Genomic DNA, 18672 nt, shown 5'->3' with positions numbered 1-18672 from the left:
CCCAAACCAGAAAGATAGGGAGGAAGAAGGGGAGGAGAAGGAAATAGGGGAGGGGAAGGGAGAGAAGGAAAAGGAAAAAAATCCTTTTTTCTTTATTTCATTTATTTAAAAAGTGTGTTCAATGTGATCTACGATAAAATACGAACCCCATTCAATTTCTGGCTTGAAATAAATAGAAATTCTTAGATTGTTTTATACTATACATTATTACCCAAATATTTGGAATGCATACATAAAATTGCCTAGGCTACCTTTAAACTCATTTCCTCAAAAACTAACTAGACTAAGAAGCAGATGTCGCCCATGCGGCAGGACTCGGGATCGGAACTTCCTTCCCCCACTGCCCGCGCCCGTCCGCCCATCACAGTACCTTCTCCAGCTCCAGCACCTGCTGCTTCTGCTCTTCGTCCAGACTCTGCGTTCTGCTTTGCAGGAAAGCTCTTTCCTCTTCCAGCTGACACAGTCTCTCGTTGGCTCTGCATTTTTCGGACTCCAAATCTTTAATCGTAACTTCCTGGGTCATCTGAGTTGCCTGAAGCCTTCCGATATGACCTAGAAACCGCCCCCCACAAAGAAAATCTCCTTAGTTTATAAGTCTGTCGCTAGGGAAGTGTGCCGCTGGTGACACAACTGTACTTCATGCCTGAGTGGTCCCAGCTGTCTCTTTGGCTTCCTTGCTGTACAAAGGGAAATGCTCACCACGGGAATGTCTTACTCAGTTACACTCCTTTAGAATACAAAGTCCAGTAAACACCACTGATGGGCCCTGGTACCATCTCCATTTTTTACAAAGGAGACGCTGCCTGCAAGGTAAACAAATTAACATAGGACCAACTCCTTAGTGGCTTCAGGAAAAGTCCCCTGGGAGCAACTACAGAAAGAGGATGCACTGACCCACTCTATGAAATGAAAATGGGACATTCATTCTCTTCCCTTCTCTCTTCCCCTCTCCACTCCTCCATTCATTTCTCTCGCTCTCCCTCTCTCTTTCTGGGAAAATTTGTGTGCAAGGAACAAAGGTAGCTGAGTTTCCGCTGAATTTGTTTTTAGGTAAAGACTACACCGAAAAGCAGAGGAAAGCAAGATCATGAAAGCGAACTAAATGATAGTTAAGCTGGGTGAGGGGTGTGCGAAGAGCAGTTGGGCTGGATACGATCAGAACACGCTGCTTACATATCTGAAAGGGTGAAAGAATCAACAGAAGACGTATTTAGAATGGGTAGGGGAAGGTCCAGGTGAAGGGAGAGAGCCTAGCATGGGAGCAGGTTTGCACAGAAAGCGGAGCACCTGATTCCCTGGGAACTCCAGTCAGAAGAGCCTACTGCCGCCCAGTCAGCGGGGAAGCCGGAGGGTAGGCCTGGCATCTCCCGGGATCACAAACCGCCTGAATGATTCTGATGCATGCCGGAGATCATTTAAAATGACCGGTTTATGGGCAAGACAATCTGACAGTGGGCCAATCAAAATTAGAGGTGGCCCTGAAACCAGCTTCACTGGGGAGGATGCACCGTCTGCTCAGACACAAGGCAGCTCCAGACTTGACCGGGATCAGCATCTGTCTACTAAGGGCTGTGAACTCAAGACCACGGCCACATCACACGGGTGACTCAGCTGTCCTGCGTGAACTCGCTTTTGTTCCCTACATACAAATTCTTTCACAGTCAGCCAGTCAGACAGACAGATGGACAGACAGAGGGAGGGAGGAAGGACAGAGAAGCATAAATGGCTCATGTTCATTCATTGGGAAAAATACAATCCCTGAAGTCAAAAAAATATGAGGCATCCTGAGGCAGGATAGAAAGGCAGCGGGCAAGATGGTGACATGGGAAGGAGAGGAGTCACCTGGTCCCAAGCTTAGGTGAGCTCTTTCCCCAACTGAAAGCCAAGCATCCCAGGGCAATTAGCATGTGTTGTGAAAACTTTTTTACTTAAAGACAATCCTCCTTTTACATAAGGATATTCACAAATAAAAATGTAAAAGCAGCATCATACCACGCTTAAGGCCCAGAGGATACTTAACTTTGAATCTCACAAACTAGGCTATTAACTCTGGTTGACAGTTAATGCTTCCTGTGATTTGGGGTCCCCCCCCCCGTTACCCTGGATAAAATGCTGGCTTGGAACACCCTGGGAACTTCCTTTCAACCTCAAACTCCATGACAGCTGTAAAGATGACAACTGAAAACCCACAAACATTGTAAGCACGAGACAGGAAACCGCAGGTCTCCTTTAAGAAGCCAGGGGCCATGTGTATGTCTTCTTTAGTGATCACCCCTTATCTGTTGACCCTGGGTTTGACTCTATATGAAAAAAAAAATCCCTTCAGGCAAACAATTCTGCTTCAAACTGGCTCATCCTGAGAATGCTGTCTGCAGTGAAGTCTTAGACCTTCCTTCACCGTGGTGGGGTTCCTCAGCAGGGAGGGAGCTGTGCTCTACAATTGCTGACAATCATCTCAATGATATAATCACTCTGAACATATTAGAGACTTCTAAAATAAAAAAAAAAATCTCAGTCTAAACAATTTCACAATTCCAGGAGCAATGGTAAATGTTAAATTAGAAGAGCTGTCAAAACATTCAGATATTGTTTGGAATGAGCAGCGAAGCCTCTGGTTTCGCGGTGCGCGGCGCCAAGCTATGGGTAGACATACTAGCTTTGAGGACGAGATCTGAAGCTTGCTCTTGCAATCGCTCCCGGGCAGCTGCTAGCTCGATCTCCACTTCCTTGTGCTTGCTTAACAAGGCCATTTCTCCCTCCTTGGCATCGTCAAGCTGTTTTTGAAGAACCTGAGGAAAGATCATAGAGCCATCGTCAAAACGCAAGCATGATGCTAAGCTCAAAAAAGTTTTATGTAAATCACAAGCATCACATTGCTCTTCCCGGAACATTCTAGGTAACTAGGACTACTTAGTTTCAAGTCTGTAAGATGAAGTAACATCATATGACCCAACGAGGGAAGCCTATTTGTGCCCTGCCTACTGCATTCGAATGCTCCGCAGACACTACCACAGCCCGGAAGCCTTCTGTGCCAGCGCAACAAAACTTGTGGAGGCTTTTAACATCCTTTCTCCACACGGCTAACTCTTATAAATTTCACTTTTGTTTGTTTGTTTGTTTTCTGTTTTTTGTTTTTTGAAACAGGGTTTCTCTGTGTAGCTCTGACTGTCCTGGAACTCACTCTGTAGACCAGGTTGGCCTCGAACTCAGAAATCTGCCTGCCTCTGCCTCCCAAGTGCTGGGATTACAGGAGTGTGCCACCACTGCCTGGCATAAATTTCACTTTTAAGAGCAATAATTTCTTTGTTCAATGTCTAAATACCAAATAATGAGGCAGACATCCTTAATAAAGAGAAAAAGAAAAGAATAATTCATCCCTAAGCTCAGTATTTCCATTCTCTCAAGCCACTGGTAGAAATACTCGTAAGCTGTCTAGGTGAAATCTATTTATGGTATCAATAGGGTCTTAAACTTATCTTACTGGGTGCTTGATATCTGAATTTCTAACTGAATAGGTAAAGGTAATTACCCCTTCCACTTTCTTTCCTCACAAAGGCAAAGAAAACAACTGGGAAAGGGGCTTTGGGTGGTATGGATATAAGCAGCCAATGCTAAATCAACAAATTAATACATAAAAAGTCGATACATAAAAGAAAAGTAGGTAAGGCTAAGTCATGGCTTGGCAGTTAAGAGAATTTGCTGCTCTTGCTTGAGGAGAACTCAGATTCAGTTCCCAAGCACTCACATGGTAGCTTATAGCCAGCCATACACACATGTAGTTTTGTAAAACACCCAAACACATAAAACAAAATAAAATAAAATCAATCCAGAATAAACCTCTTAAAGTCGTTAAGCATCTACCATCCAATATATTGGTTATATATTGGCTCCGGATACATATATATATATGTATACATATACATATATCCATCCCGAAGCCGGAGCAGGGGGCAGGGCAGCTGTCTGCAAAGGCAGAGCTGGGGGGCAGGGGTTGGGAAACCCCGGAGGACACTGTCTAGCCTGAACAGTTCCAATGGCAAATGAAGTCCTCTGCTTTCAGCAAAAGACCCCCGTCTCGACATGGAAGACAGAAGCGATCCTAGAAAACACCCAATGTCAACCTCAGTTTCCACAGACGTATGTGGGCACACACCTACATTAACGCATAAGCACGCACGCTCACACACCACCCACATGTAAAGAACAGGTCCTGAATGGCCCACCCCACCCCCCTCACCTGCACGTTGCTCTCCGCTGTGGCCAGAGCCGTCTGCAGCTTTTGGCATTTGTCAAGCAGGCTGCTGGCTTCGTCCTGCACCATCTGCAGCTCCGTCTTCAGTTTGCCTATGGTTTTGCGTAAAATGGCTTCTTGCCCTTGGAAGTCTTTGCGGAGGTCGGCCTCCTTGTCCCTGCTGGCCTGCAGGCTTTCGGCTGTGAAGAGCTGTGACCTTTTCAAATTATCAAGCTCGCGTTCGTAAAATAACTGGGCTTTGCACAGCTTGCCCTCGTACTCCTCAATGAGCTGCCTCTTCTCGAGCCTCAGCTCCTTGAGGGTGTCGTTCAGGGCCTCCACCTCCCTCCGGTGCAGCTCCTCGGCTTTCTCCTGCCCCAGGTTCACGGAGAAGCTGTGGTCCTGCTGCGACTTCAACAGCTCTTGGACTTCGAGCCTGTGAGTGGTTCTCAAATCTTCCAGGGCCGACTGTTTGTCGTTTTCGAACTGAACCTGGAGCTGCCCGAAGCTCCGCAACCTTTCTTCGAATTTCTTCCTGATCTCTTCCACCTCCCGGGACATGGTTACAATGCGCTGAACGTGCTGCGCCTCTGCGCAGAGCTGCATGTCCTCGACCCTGCGCTTATAGGCTTCAAACTCCGTCAACGCCTCCTGCTTCATTTTCACGTGATCTTCTAACGACGCTTCCAAAACCTGGATCTTTCTCCTAAGGTCTAACTCTTCCGTCACCTTGCTTTTGTATAGCAGTATTTTTTCTCTTGTTTCTGCAAGGATTTGCTGGATTTCTTCCTCGTGGGCATCTTTGAGGGCCTGAATCGCAGAATCGTGCTCATCATTTTTAGTATTCAAAGCATATATTACCTACATGGTTTTGAAGAAGGGAGAAGAATTCAGCACATATTCTTTTACATCTTGAAGTTAATTCTTTCATTTGGAATGAATTTTTTTTTCTACGCACACATTATTTATGGTAACTATTAAATACTGAAATATCACGCAATTGTTTTCGGGCCCACAGATTGATTTGCTTTGCAGATTCTATCCTTGCATAGACTTTTAAATTGTTATTTTAAAACATTCGAGATGACTCGTTTGCAAAAATACACATTACAATCCCAGCAGGCGGTTAAAGTAGAAGGATAAAAAGTCACTGCACACACAGTGAGTTCCAGGCCATCTTGGACTACATGGAAAGTCGTAAGTCTATCTCTGTTTCTCTGTGTATCTGTAAGTCTGTCTGCCTATCTCTCCTTCTCGTTCGCTCCCTCTCTTTCTTACAAAGAAAGCATTCAAAATTAAGAATAATATACTATAAATGAAAGGAAGAAAGGAAGAACAGAGGTCGTCTGGAGAGAAGAGAGTTCTCTGCACAACCCAGGCCGGCACAGTGGGGACTACTGAAGAGGAGGTCTCAGGTGAGGAGCCACTCTGCACCAAGTCCTTATCTCACATTCACATGCATGGAGCTCTAGATACTACTGTTCCCCAGACCCCCTTCATGTGTTAAAGGACCTACATAACTACACAAATGGTAGCAACTCCCTTTTCTAGATCCCTTACAGTTTCCTTTTCTTAAGAGATTAGAACTATTTTATTGACGATGAGCAAAATCTGCTGTGTTCTAAACTAGTAAGCCAGTCTAAATTTCTCTTGTCTTTGAAAACTCTCTTAAGCAGTTTAACCCTGACTGGGGCTGAGCCTCTGTATTTCCACAGGGCACCAGGGAGCAGTGTCTCTCCAGTCTGAGCGAGCTCTGGAACCACAGGGCTCAAGGGATACAGGGTCAGTCCCCTTGCTCCAGATCACCCCTGTGCTTTGGAGCTCCCGGGGCCACCTGAAGTAGCCGTGATCGTGTGCGACTGAACTCTTCTCAGTCTTTGAAACCTAATGTCACCTTCAAGTGGACCATGTTAGAACTGAGCTGAATTATAGACACTGACGAAATCCACAGATATTGTGGTGAATGCAGAAACCATAGCAGGCCACACTGAGTGTGAGGTGAGGAAGAACACTGCCTTTATCCCATCCCAAGCAGACATTAAGATGAATGGCCAGGGTGGACATGGTGGCTCACGCCACTCATCCCAACAGTCAAAAGGTTAAGGCCAAGACATGGCCATGAACGTATAGTAGTCAGGCTCGACTTCACAGTGAGTGGCAGACTAGCCAGGGATAGCAATACTTTGTCTAAAACAAAAAACAAAGAAAAATGATGGAGAAAAAGAACAAGAAAAGAAAAGGACAGGAAAGAAATTAAACAAAAGAAAGACAGAGGGAGGCCCCCTGGTCAGGACGCCTAGATCGAAGCAGATGGTTTTGGTCAGTTTAAAATAAGAATCTTCTACATAAAGATTCAAACGAACAGGGTCAAAGACACAGGAGGGTCCCTGAAGCTGCCTGGCCAGCAGCCTAGAGGAAGCCATGAGCTCTGAGCTCAGTGAAAAGTCAGTGCCGTCAAGGAGAGATGCCAACTCCACCCTTGAGCCTCTATACATGGACACCAGTGTAAGAGTGTCTACACACACGGGTGCACACACACATCTACATTGATAAGTACACACACACACACACAGATACATCACTACAAATATAAGTAAAAATAAGACACACTTTGCTCCATCACTGCACAGGTTCCTTTCTGGAATGAGTATATACGTGTGTGTGTGTGTGTGTGTGTGTGTGTGTGTGTGTGTGTGTTGTGTCTCCCCAAGAAAGGCCTGTCACACATACAAAAGTAATTCTTGATGCTTGAAATGCAGGTTTGCGGTGTGTTTTATCATACCAGTCTGATCCTATTAATATACTGGTGAACATATTCCTGCTGAAAATCTAACCAGAAATAAAGTATATTCATTGTCCTAAAAGTAAATTTATAATAAAAACCATCCACGAAAACAAAATGCATTGTATTAACTTATTAACTAAAGTATATTCATTGTCCTAAAAGTAAATTTATAATAAAAACCATCCACGAAAACAAAATGCATTGTATTAACTTATTAACTAAAATCAGTTTCTATTCCAGGGATGCAAGAATACACACATTAAGAAACTTTTAAAATAGATCTCTAATACCTCAAGAAATAATAACGGGCATCAACAAGCAGGATTGTATTGAATTTAAAAGCTTCTGAACAGTTAAAGAAACAACTGAGTAAAGAGACAACATTCAGAATGAGAGACAATATTTGCCAGCTATACTTTTAGAAGGGATTAATATTCAGAATATATTAAGAACTCAAATTAATCAACAGTAAAAGGTTAAGTAATTCATTTAATAAATAGTCCAAGGATCTGAATAGATCCTTTGGTTTTGTGTGTCAACTTGACATAGGCTGGAGTTATCACAGAGATAGGAGCTTCAGTTGGGGAAATGCCTCCATGAGATCCAACTGTGGGGCATTTTCTCAATTAGTGATCAAGGGGGGAGGGCCCCTTGTGGGTGGTACCATCCCTGGGCTGGTAGTCCTGGGTTCTATAAGAGAGCAGGTTGAGCAAGCCAGGGGAAGCAAGCCAGTAAGGAATATCCCTCCACGGCCTCTGCATCAGCTCCTGCTTCCTGACCTGCTTGAGTTCCAGTTCTGACTTCCTTTGGTAATCAACAGCAACATGGGAGTGTAAGCCCAATAAACCCTTTCCTCCCCAACTTGCTTCTTGGTCATGATGTTTGTGCAGGAATACAAACCCTGACTAAGACACATCTCAAGGTTCAAATGGTCAATAAGTATAGTACATGAGAAAAGTGTTTAATATTTTCAACTCTCAGGGAAGTGACATGGAGGGGACCAGTAGTGTGGCTCAGAGAGTAAAGGAGCTTGCCACTAAGTCTGACAACATGGAGTTCAATTCCCAGAACAATACCCAGAACCCACATGGTGGAAGGAGAAAACTGACTCCTCCAAGTTGTCTCCTGAGCTTCATACATGCAGAGTAGCATGCATGTACACACACAATTAACAAATACATAGACATGTAAATAAATATTTTAATTTTTTGGGTCTTCAGTAACTTTAATATGCTTGATAAATAGTTTCCTAATGACAACTTTGCCATCTGAAAGATCTGCCCAACTGTATCTTTAAAGTAGTTTCAAAACCCCGATTTTTAAAAAGCATACAATATGCACAACAATAATGAAACTATTATAACACTTTAAAAATTTTTTTATTTAAAAGAGATTTTTTTCATATAACATATTCAGGTTACGGTTTCCCTTCCTCCAACTTCTCCCAGAACCTGCCCTCTTCCACCCACCCAAAAGCCACACCCTTTCTTCCTCTCTCTCATTAGCACACACCTTATAAAATAATAAAGTGAGATAAAGAAAAAAACAAGCAAACCAAAATATAATGTAACAAACAGAAGAAAAACAGCTGCCAAAGAAAACATGCAAGAAACACAGGTAGACACAGTGTCACACAGGTCTGCATAGACAGAGAACCCATAGAAATACAGAGCTGGAAACCATAATAGATACACAAAGACCTGTAAGATAAACAAATAAAAAGAAAAAAAACAAACAATAAAGCGTCTACAAAGCAGTATGAGACAAAGAATCTTCAACAGTGCCGTTGGGGTTGTTTTGTGTAATCCCTTTACTGCTGGGCCCGTGGTCTGGCCTTCAGAGTGGTTTCTATGCCCAGTGAGACTGCACTGGAGGAAAACGAACTGTCCATTTGCAAGTGGCTATCAATTGGAGATAGAGTCTAGGTTGGGAATGGGGTGTCTCCACTTCCCCTGTCAGCACCCATGTGGCCTAGACCTGTGCATGCTGCCATGGTCTCTGTCACTTCATATGTGTGTAGACCAGATTGATTTAGATGGCTTTGGTGGTTCTGTTTGTTTTATGACTTTGTTCTGTTGTTTTGATTTGGAGTCCTTCATGCCTTCTGGATCTCACACTCTCTATGCAGCAGTCTGCAGGATTCCCTGAGCTCCATGCTCTGGAGAGATCTGAGGGAGATAACCCATTTAGGACTGAGAGTTCCGAAGTTTCTCACACTCTGCACATTGTCAGGCTGTGGGTCTCTGTGTCTGTTCCCATCTGTTGCAGGAGGAAGCCTCTCTGAGGATGGCTGAGTGAGACACTTATCTATGTGCACAGCAGAATGTCGTTAGGAGTCATTTTATTGCCGAGTTCCTTAAGAAGAAGGCAGTATCTTGTTCTCCCTAGTCCCTAGTCTATCTAATGTCAGGTTGTTGGCCAAGGATGGGATCCATCTCATGGAGTGGTCCTTAAACCCAATCAGATAGTGGTTGGCTACTCTAACATTTGTACCACTATTGCACCAGCCAATCATGCAGGCCTGTCACCATTGTAGACTGGCTTGTAGCTGGGTTGAGGTTTACATTTTTCCCCTGATAGTATGTGGAGTACCTTCCAGTATCATGAAGACAGTATCAAATCGCCATTTGAGGTGAAGGCTCTAATTAGGTGCCAGATGGACTTTTTCTGGTTCCATGAGATACGTGGGTGTTGTCTTCAGCAATAAGGGCTTACCATCAGATTGTGGTGAGTGACCAATAGCCTTGGAAAGAGCTTGGGTTGTTGGGGGGTTTCAATGGGTCCTTTTTTGCTGACAACTCAGTTAGATGTAACCCAGTTGCAGAAGGGGAGGCTTCATTTGGTGAAAGAGGCGGCCAGTGGGGGCTCTTTCTCCAGTTATTTGGTGATTCCATTTAAATCATGTTCACATATGTAAGAATTTTAAGTTTCCACATGACCCCTGGAATGACCCTTAGTCATCCCTGCATCCCTCCCTGAAGCATCTTTCCCCTCCCTATCTTATTTCATCCTCCTGTTGTACTAATCCCCACTTCCTCATGCATCCATAACTATCTTTTCTATTTCCCCCAGGGTGATCTATCACCTCCCGTATGCCCTTACTCTACACCTAACTTCTGTGCTTATATGGATCACAGCTTCCTTATCAAAGACTTAACTGCTAATATCCACATATAAGAGAACTCATACCATATTAAATGGATAATTTAAAATTTTTAAAGGGGCTACAGAGATAGTTCAATGGTTACAAGCATTAGCTACTGTTCCAGCAAACCAGGGTAAAATTCCTAACACCTATATAGTCCCTCATAACCATCTGTACCTCTGTTTACAGGGGACCCAACACCCCTTTTCTGGCTTCCATGGGTGTAGGAGGAGGAGGAGCTGATGATTAAAATCTAGTTCCCTAATTGGTTCTTAAAGAAGGGTCAATAAAGAAGGCAGAAGCCAATCGCTGGTTGAAGGAAAAGGTGGGATAACCAGGCCCGACAGGAAGAGAAGGGGACAGAGAGGACCAGGCAGTAGAGTAGACAGAATCAACACCTTGTAGGTCTGGGGGCTATTAGATGAATTCTAATATAGAATAGCTGTTGAGTTTAGGACAACAGATTCAAGCCCAGTAGCTGTGTCATTTGGCTGATTTTAAAATACTAAGATTGTCTGATTCCCACCATTTGCATCAAGGAGCCGGGCCACTCCACAACCTTCTGTGCACAGCCCACCAGGAGAGAGTGATCTCCCAGCAGCACGTTCACTTCTGAGAGTGAAGGTGAGGTCTCCACCTTCTCTCTGGAGGGGAACAGCTAGGAACACACAGGGCATAGGATCAGTGGAGCAGCTGGGACAGAAATCTTCCTGCCACTATTTGCACTGGGGAGTCGGGCAGCTTCACAGCCTTCTGTGCACAAACCCTCCCAGAAGAGAGTTGGTCTCCCAGGAGTAGAAACACAGGCTTACAGGCCCATAGGAGGGACAAACTCCAGCCAGAGACAGCAAGACCAACTAAAACCGGAGATAACCAGATGGTGAAAGACAAGCACAAGAACCCTACAAACAGAAACTAAGGCTACTTGGCAACATCAGAACCCAGTTCTCCCACCACAGCAAGTCACAGATACCCCAATACACTGGAAAAGCAAGAATTGGATTTAAAAATCATATCTCATGATGCTGATAGAGGGCTTCAAGAAATACTTAATAACTCCCTTAAAGAAATACAAGAGAACATGGGTCACCAGGCAGAAGCCCTTATAGAGGAAACACAAAAATCTCTTAAAGGATTACAGGAAAACACAATCAAGTGAAGGAACTGAACAAAACCATCTAGGATCTAAAACTGGAAGTAGAAACAATAAAGAAATCACAAAGTGAGACATCTCTGGAGATAGAAAACCTTGGAAAGAATTCAGGGGTCATAGATGTAAGCATCAACAACAGAATACAAGAGATAGAAGAATCTTAGGTGCTGAAGATGCCATAGAAAACATGGACTCAACAGTCAAAGAAAATGCAAAATGCATAAATCTTGTAACCCAAAACATCCAGGAAATATAGGACACAATGAGAAGACCAAACCTAAGGATTATAGGTATAGAAGAGAGCGAAGATTTACAACTTAAATGACCAGTAAATGTCATCAACAAAATTATAGAAGACAACTTCCCTAACCTAAAGAAAGAGATGCCCATGAACATACAAGAAGCCTACAGAACTCCAAACAGGCTGGACCAGACCAGAAAGTCCTCCCAGCACATAATAATCAAAACACCAAATGCACTGGACAAAGAAAGAATATTAAAAGCAATAAGGGAAAAAGGGCAAGTAACTTATAATGGCAGACCTATCAGAATTACACCAGACTTCTCACCAGAGACAATGAAAGCTAGAAGATCCTGGGAAGATTTCATACAGACCCTAAGAGAACACAAATGCCAGCCCAAACTTCTATACCCAGTAAAACTTTCAATCATCATAGATGGAGAAAACAAGATATTCCATGATAAAACCAAATTTACACAATATCTGTCCACAAATCCAGCCCTACAAAGGATAATAGATGGAAAATGCCAACACAAGGAGGGAAACTACACCCTAGAAAAAGCAAGAAAGTAATCTTCCAACAAACCTGAAAGAAAATATCCACACATAAAAATAACATAAAACATAATAGGAAGCAACAATCACCATTCCTTAACACATCTTAATAGACTCAATTTCTCAATAAAAAGGCATAGACCAACAGACATATTTTTCCTGTAAATCTTTTATTTATTCCTCTTTCAATTAATTTAGTAATTTTTTTTATGTCTACCATTTTAATCTCCATTATTTTTCATGGTAATCTTCAATTTTAATACTTTTTTAATATATTTCTTCTATTTCATCAGAAATGTTTTCCATGTAAATCTTTGATTTTAATCACAAAATATTTTTTAATTCCATCTTCAATTAATTTAGAAAAGTTTTTATGTCTACCATTTTATATGTATAATTTTCCATGAAATAGTCAATTTTAACATGTTTTTCTACATTCTTGAATTTTATCAGAAATATTTTCCATGTAAATCTGCAATTTTACCTGAAAATGTTTATAATTCTACTTTCAATCAACTTAGAATTATTTTTATGCCTACCATTTTAACTGTATAATTTTCCATGATAATCTTAAATTTTAACATGCTTTCTATATATTTCTTCAATCTAATCAGAAATATTTTCATGTAAATCTTCAATTTTATCAGAAAATGTTTATAATTCCACTTTCAATCAACTTAGGAATACTTTTATGCCTACCATTATTATATCTACATAAAATTTTCCATGATAATTTTCAATTCTAACACGTTTCTCTACATTTTCTACAATTTTATCAGAAATATTTTCCATGTAAATATTCAATTCTATCATAAAATATTTGTACTTCCTTTTTCAATTCATTTACCAATGTTTTTATGTCTACCACTTTTACTCTTTAATTTTCCATGAAAAGTGTCAATTTTAACGTGTTTTTCTATATATCTCTTCTATTTTAATCAGAAATATTTTCCACGTAAATCTTCAATTTTGTCATAAAATGCTTTTACTTCCTTTTTCAAAAAACGACTTAATAATAATCCTATAAGAATTCATAAAATCATATCTGTGATTATTAAACTCTTTTATAGTGGGACTGCTATTAGATGCTTTTTCTGATAGTCAAAACTGCAGTGAGAACTCTGTCAGTCTCTCAAGTGTCACCAGTTCATTACTCTTAGATAGTAACCAGACCTTGTCCTACTCAGAGCACATTCCAAGAGGTTATGAAACAATTAAGCAAAGGTCATAAGAAGAGAACTAACAATTATAATATTATAGGCACTAGGACAGAAGATAACATACTGACTGGATTTAACTCTACAAAACTTTACTAATAACTTCTTTATGGTTTTTAAACCTTCAGTGAACCTCAGAGGTGAGACAGGTGATGGATGTTTAGCCAGATAAGTAAGCCTAATGGATATGCATATAAACATTCTTTGTTGTAAACGTCTATTTTAATTTATAATTTGATATTTTATGTGAACTTATGATGGACTTTGTAACATGTGATCATGTATTCTGAAATATGCATAAATCAGTACTGAGGACAGAGATGAGAGGCAAATAGAAATGAATTTTTTCCCTTAGAAGAATTTTTCCATTACTAGAATATTTTGCCTTTCCCCACTTAGAGAAAATGTTTTCCCCTTTTCCTACCTAGAAGAATTTTTTTCCCTTTACCATCTTAGGATTTTTCTGCTTTTCCCAATTTGAATGGAAACTTTAAATACAACGTATTAATAAGCAGTATAATATCTTAAAAAAAGATTGGTGTTTTCCACTTGACGGATTCAGGTGGGCAAGAGAGAGGGTGTAACCGTGGCACCGCCATTGGCAGAGCAGTTGGTAGGTGGAATGTGATTGGGAGCCCAGGAGTTCTCAGGAGGGATGGGTGGTGGGCGGGTGGTGGGCGGCTTAGCTGCAGTTGGAGCTGTGTGAGAAAGCCTTCTGCAGGACACTGGGCAAGGAGGAAAATACCTGCGGCAGCCATTCTTGGGGCTTAGTGGGCATCTTGGGAAGGTGTTAGCTAGCCATGGGGGCTGATTTTCAGAAGGCAGGCATGGTGTTGATCACAGAACTTAGCCTGGGCAATATGCACTTTTAAGATTACATGCAACACACAGGTACCAGGCATAGACACGGTACACAAACATGCATATACATGTTGCACAGCATACATGTGAAAGAGATAATAAGTAATTTTAACGACATGGAAATTCCATCCACACCAGCCAGAATGGCTATTTTCAAGCACACAGAATTAATGAATACTTCAGATGCAAGGGAGCAGGAATTCCTTCATCCACCTCTCCCAGTGTGCTGTTTCTTGGTAGCTGTCACTCTAACTGGAGGAAAAAGGGATCTCAAAGGCATTTTAATTTGCATTTCCCTCGTGGGTAGTGAAGTCAAACTTTTTTTTTTCTGTTAATTTCTGTGGTGGTTTGAATAACAATGGTCCCATAGGCTCCTATACTTCAATGCTTACTCACCACAGGGTGGCCATACTTGACAGGGATTAGGAGGCGTGGCCTCAATGGAGGAAGAGTGTCTGTCACTAGGAGTGGGCTTTGAGGTTTGGAGAGCCCAAAGTTAGGTGTCTCTCTTCCTGCTGACTGACAATCCAGATGTAGAACTCTCAGCTACCTCTCTGGCACCATGTCTGCCTGTGTGTTGCTTTGCTCTCTGACATAATAACAGACTAACCCTACGAACCTGTGAGCCAGTTCTAATTAGATGCTTTCTTTCAGAAGAGTTGCCATGGTCATGGTGTCTCTTCACAGAACACTGACCAAGACAATTTCAATAACTCTTATGTTGCGTTCTTTAATTTCCTGTTCTGTAGTTTTGTTTCTATTTTTTTTTTTTTTTAATTCTAGGTATTCATCCTGTCAGGTGTATGTATACCAAGTAGAGTTTCCTATTACAAGTCTCTTCAGTCAATCAGCCGTTTCCTTGGCTGGCTGCAGCGTACTCATCCATGAGCTTCTGTTTACCAGCTGGTAACACTATCCCTTGAGCAAGCAGGCTCCTCTTCAGAAGGCCCACAGGCCAGATTGCTTTACTTACTTTTTCTTTGAAATGTTAAGAGTTTCAGATCTCCCATTAATTTCTTTGATGTCTCTTGAGTTGATTTTTTTTGTGCAGGATGAATTTCATCCTTTTAATATGCGATTTTCCCAGCATCATTTGTTAAAAAGTTTGTCTTCTCCAATGTCAAAACTCAGCCACGTGGGTTTCGCAGTTGTGTTCTATGTCTCCTTGTCTGTGTGTCTGTCTTCAGTACCCCAATACCTCGTCACTACGCCCTACAGCACAGTGATGCTGCTAGCATTCTGCTTTCTGCCTAGCAGCCCTTTGGCTCTTCAAGGTCTCTTGTGTTTCCACATGAATTTTAAGATCTGCTTTGTTTTCTATTTCTGGAAAGAAATATGACACTAGAATCTTGGTGGTGAATACAGTGAACCCAAAGAATGGTCTGGGCAGAAAAGCCATTCCTACAATGCTAATTCTGTCAATGCAGCAAGGGAGAGGGCTTTTATTTTTTCTAGTAACTTCCATTTATTTCTTCTTAGTTATAAAGTCTTCATTCTCGTTCCTAGTGACCCCTCCACAATGTGACCTATTAAACGAATCTTTACAAACAGAATCTTTTAACTGTCTCAAATGTTAGGGATGAAGCAGAGAGAATCTGAGGCTAAAGAAACAGGGAGAGGATGATACAGAGTGGGATAGGATAGCACACACTCTGTGAAGGGCAGTGGGCTCCCGACCAAGGTGTGTGAGCACTGCCAGCAGGGGGGGGGGAGGGCAGCTTCTGTCTGCTGGACTTGTCAAGCATTGGGAAATAGAACCTACTGGAAAAGAAAACTGGCTGGGGACTGAACCAGGGCCTGTGTCCAGTAGGGAGGGGTTCTGCCGAATGAGCCCCACCTCTGCCTCACACTTAAGCTTTATATGCTTCTGGTGGGACCAGTCAACAGGTCACCTGGTCATAAGACATCGGAATCAAATGATACTGTCAAAACCCAAGTTCCTAGAAAAACAAAACAAAACAAAAAACTTCTTACTTTTGCCATGAGCAATCATTCTATTTGTTCTACAATGACAACATGCTGTCTGGATTTATATTTAGTGATACTCTTGAAATAGCTTCAAATGTAAAATTTTCACAAATTATCCAAGATAATTCTCTAGTTCTTAAAACATTTCCGATGAGCCCCAAACAGCTTACTTAGGGAATATTATTTGTCTGTAACACAGTTTATAGTTTGGAACTTGAATATTAGCCCTGTGCCTCAGTAAAGGCACATTAATAAAATATTTAAAGATCCTTTCCTCTAGAGGTTATAAAGTTGTACAAATTTCCTTGCTGATTTTCTTGACAGTTCCACTGAGGATGAGAAGTACCACGTATTTACGCAATCTCCATTACTTCAGTGACAATTTTAATCACTGCACAAGGAAAAAAAAAAAAACCAAAGCATAAACCATTTATAAAACCAGATTCATCACAAGTAGCTCAAGATGAGGTGGACAAAAGAAAAGAATGAGATCACAAATGAGCTCAACACACACACACTCACACACACACACACACACACACATACACACGCACACACATGCACACACATGCGCACACACATGTGCATACATGCACACACACGCACACACACTTGCATAAGCACACACCCACATACACCCACATATATATATACACACACATATGCACATACACGTACACATACACCCACATACACATACATACACACATACACATACATGTGCACAAGCACACACACATACACCCACATATATATACACACACACACAAATACACATACACACACATTCACAAGCACATAGATATGCATATGTATAACTTTCTCCTTTCTGAACCAATTTAAAACACATTTTATCTACCAGTGCATACTATTCCTAAACACATTCAAACATTATTTTCTAATATCAAAGGCAACAGTATTATCGCACTTCCAGATTTAGACTGAGATAGAGTATTCTCTAATTCCCAGAGCAAAATAAACATAATCAAATTATCCCAGTAGTGAAATTTCCAGTATATTTTCTTGATCAAGGTAGATCTACCTAGAATCCCACACTGCAGTCAACTGTCATGTCACTTTAGACTTCTTTAACCAGAAACACACACACACACACATACACAAACACGCACATGCACACACACACACACACACATGCACTCATGCACATATGCAGAGAGAGGGAGAGCAAGAAAAGCTGTAATTTTCTTTTCCTTTTAAAATTTCATGACATTTGTTTTTAAAGAACCTAGATATTGGTTATAAATTGTGTAGTTTTTATGTTTTATTTTATGTTTTTTAAAAAAGATTTATTTAATTATTTTATGTATATAAGAATACTGTTTCTGTCTTCAGACACACCAAAAGAGGGCATCAGATCCCTTTACAGATGGTTGTGAGCCACCATGTGGTTGCTGGAAATTAAACTCAGGACCTCTGGAAGAACAGTCAGTGCTCTTAACCGCTGAGTCATCTCTCCAGCCCCTATTTTATGTTTTCTTAATATCACATGACCTAAGTAAATTTTATGTTCTATCTTTTCAGCTCAACAAACTATCTGTGTGCCCACCCTAACATCTACCCCTTTTATGAACTGCTAGAGTGTGTGAAGGAGTTGGCCCTGCAGATCTAAAGCTGCAGCAACTCCATGACACAGGGCAAGAACAGGATCTCAGAGAGGAGTCCCAGTGAGGATCCAGTATTAACAGTGTCATAGAAGCTAGAGGTCTCCAACCACACCAGTGACTCATTGCAATGAACATTTGCAAGTAAAGCTATGTGGATGAAAGGGTATGTTGTGTGACACACGGTGACACACCACAGCTTCCATGGTGAGGTGTTCTTTCGTATTTTTATTTATTTTTAATTTTTTTGGTGTTTCTTGGGGGCGTTGCGAGGCTGAAGAGTGATTATGGAGGGGTGGGGAGATGAGTGGGATTGGAGTGGATGATGTGAAGTTCACAAAGAATCAAAAGGTTTAAAAAATAAAATAGAATAAAATAAAACCTCATCATTCACAACAATAGCAACAACATCAGTAGATCCTAAGACCAAGCATTCTACCATGTGCGGCACGTTGTTACAGGTTGGGGCCTGCCACACCGCTCCGTGGGATCATGCCCTTTCTTTTCCCGGGTGGGGGTTGTGAAGCAAAGGCCATGTTTATAAGCACTGAGGGGAGTCTGGGGGACTGTGAGAACCCTAGAGAAACAAGAACTAACAGAGTAGTCCTGTGAAGAGGGGCTGACACTTCTCAGTGATCTAATCCACATTCTGGCCACACTATGTGGCCACGCGGTTCACTTGCCACCACTAACTGTACAACAGGATGCACTTGAGAGCTGGGCACACGTGGATGTGCAGGGTGCGGCACAGAACATACACACGGGCTCTGCCCTGGCTGGGTGTTAACTGCCTCCATTTTTCACCTCCTGGTCCTCTTCCTTTTGTATTAAACAGAAAAACAAAAGCTGCTTTTCATACATTATGTAATCAAATTAATTCCAGCAACAGACTTG

The 18672-nt window shown here is 41.7% G+C and overlaps 1 protein-coding gene across 1 annotated transcript in view; it reads right to left on the bottom strand.

Annotated features, from left to right (window-relative positions):
* Nucleotides 1-18672, bottom strand: part of Fam184a (family with sequence similarity 184 member A) — a 114983-nt gene that overhangs the window by 56872 nt on the left and 39439 nt on the right. The window contains exons 2-4 of the mRNA XM_052164273.1: nucleotides 4238-5092; nucleotides 2654-2789; nucleotides 371-552 (exon numbers count right to left, since the gene is read on the bottom strand). Coding sequence (XP_052020233.1) covers nucleotides 371-552; nucleotides 2654-2789; nucleotides 4238-5092 — 1173 coding nt within the window. The remainder of the gene's footprint in view (nucleotides 1-370; nucleotides 553-2653; nucleotides 2790-4237; nucleotides 5093-18672) is intronic.

Source organism: Apodemus sylvaticus, chromosome 19 (genome assembly GCF_947179515.1).
Source record: "Apodemus sylvaticus chromosome 19, mApoSyl1.1, whole genome shotgun sequence".
NCBI lineage: Eukaryota > Metazoa > Chordata > Mammalia > Rodentia > Muridae > Apodemus > Apodemus sylvaticus.
Note: the sequence above shows the minus strand (reverse complement) of the source record. Positions and strands in the feature narration are given on the sequence as shown.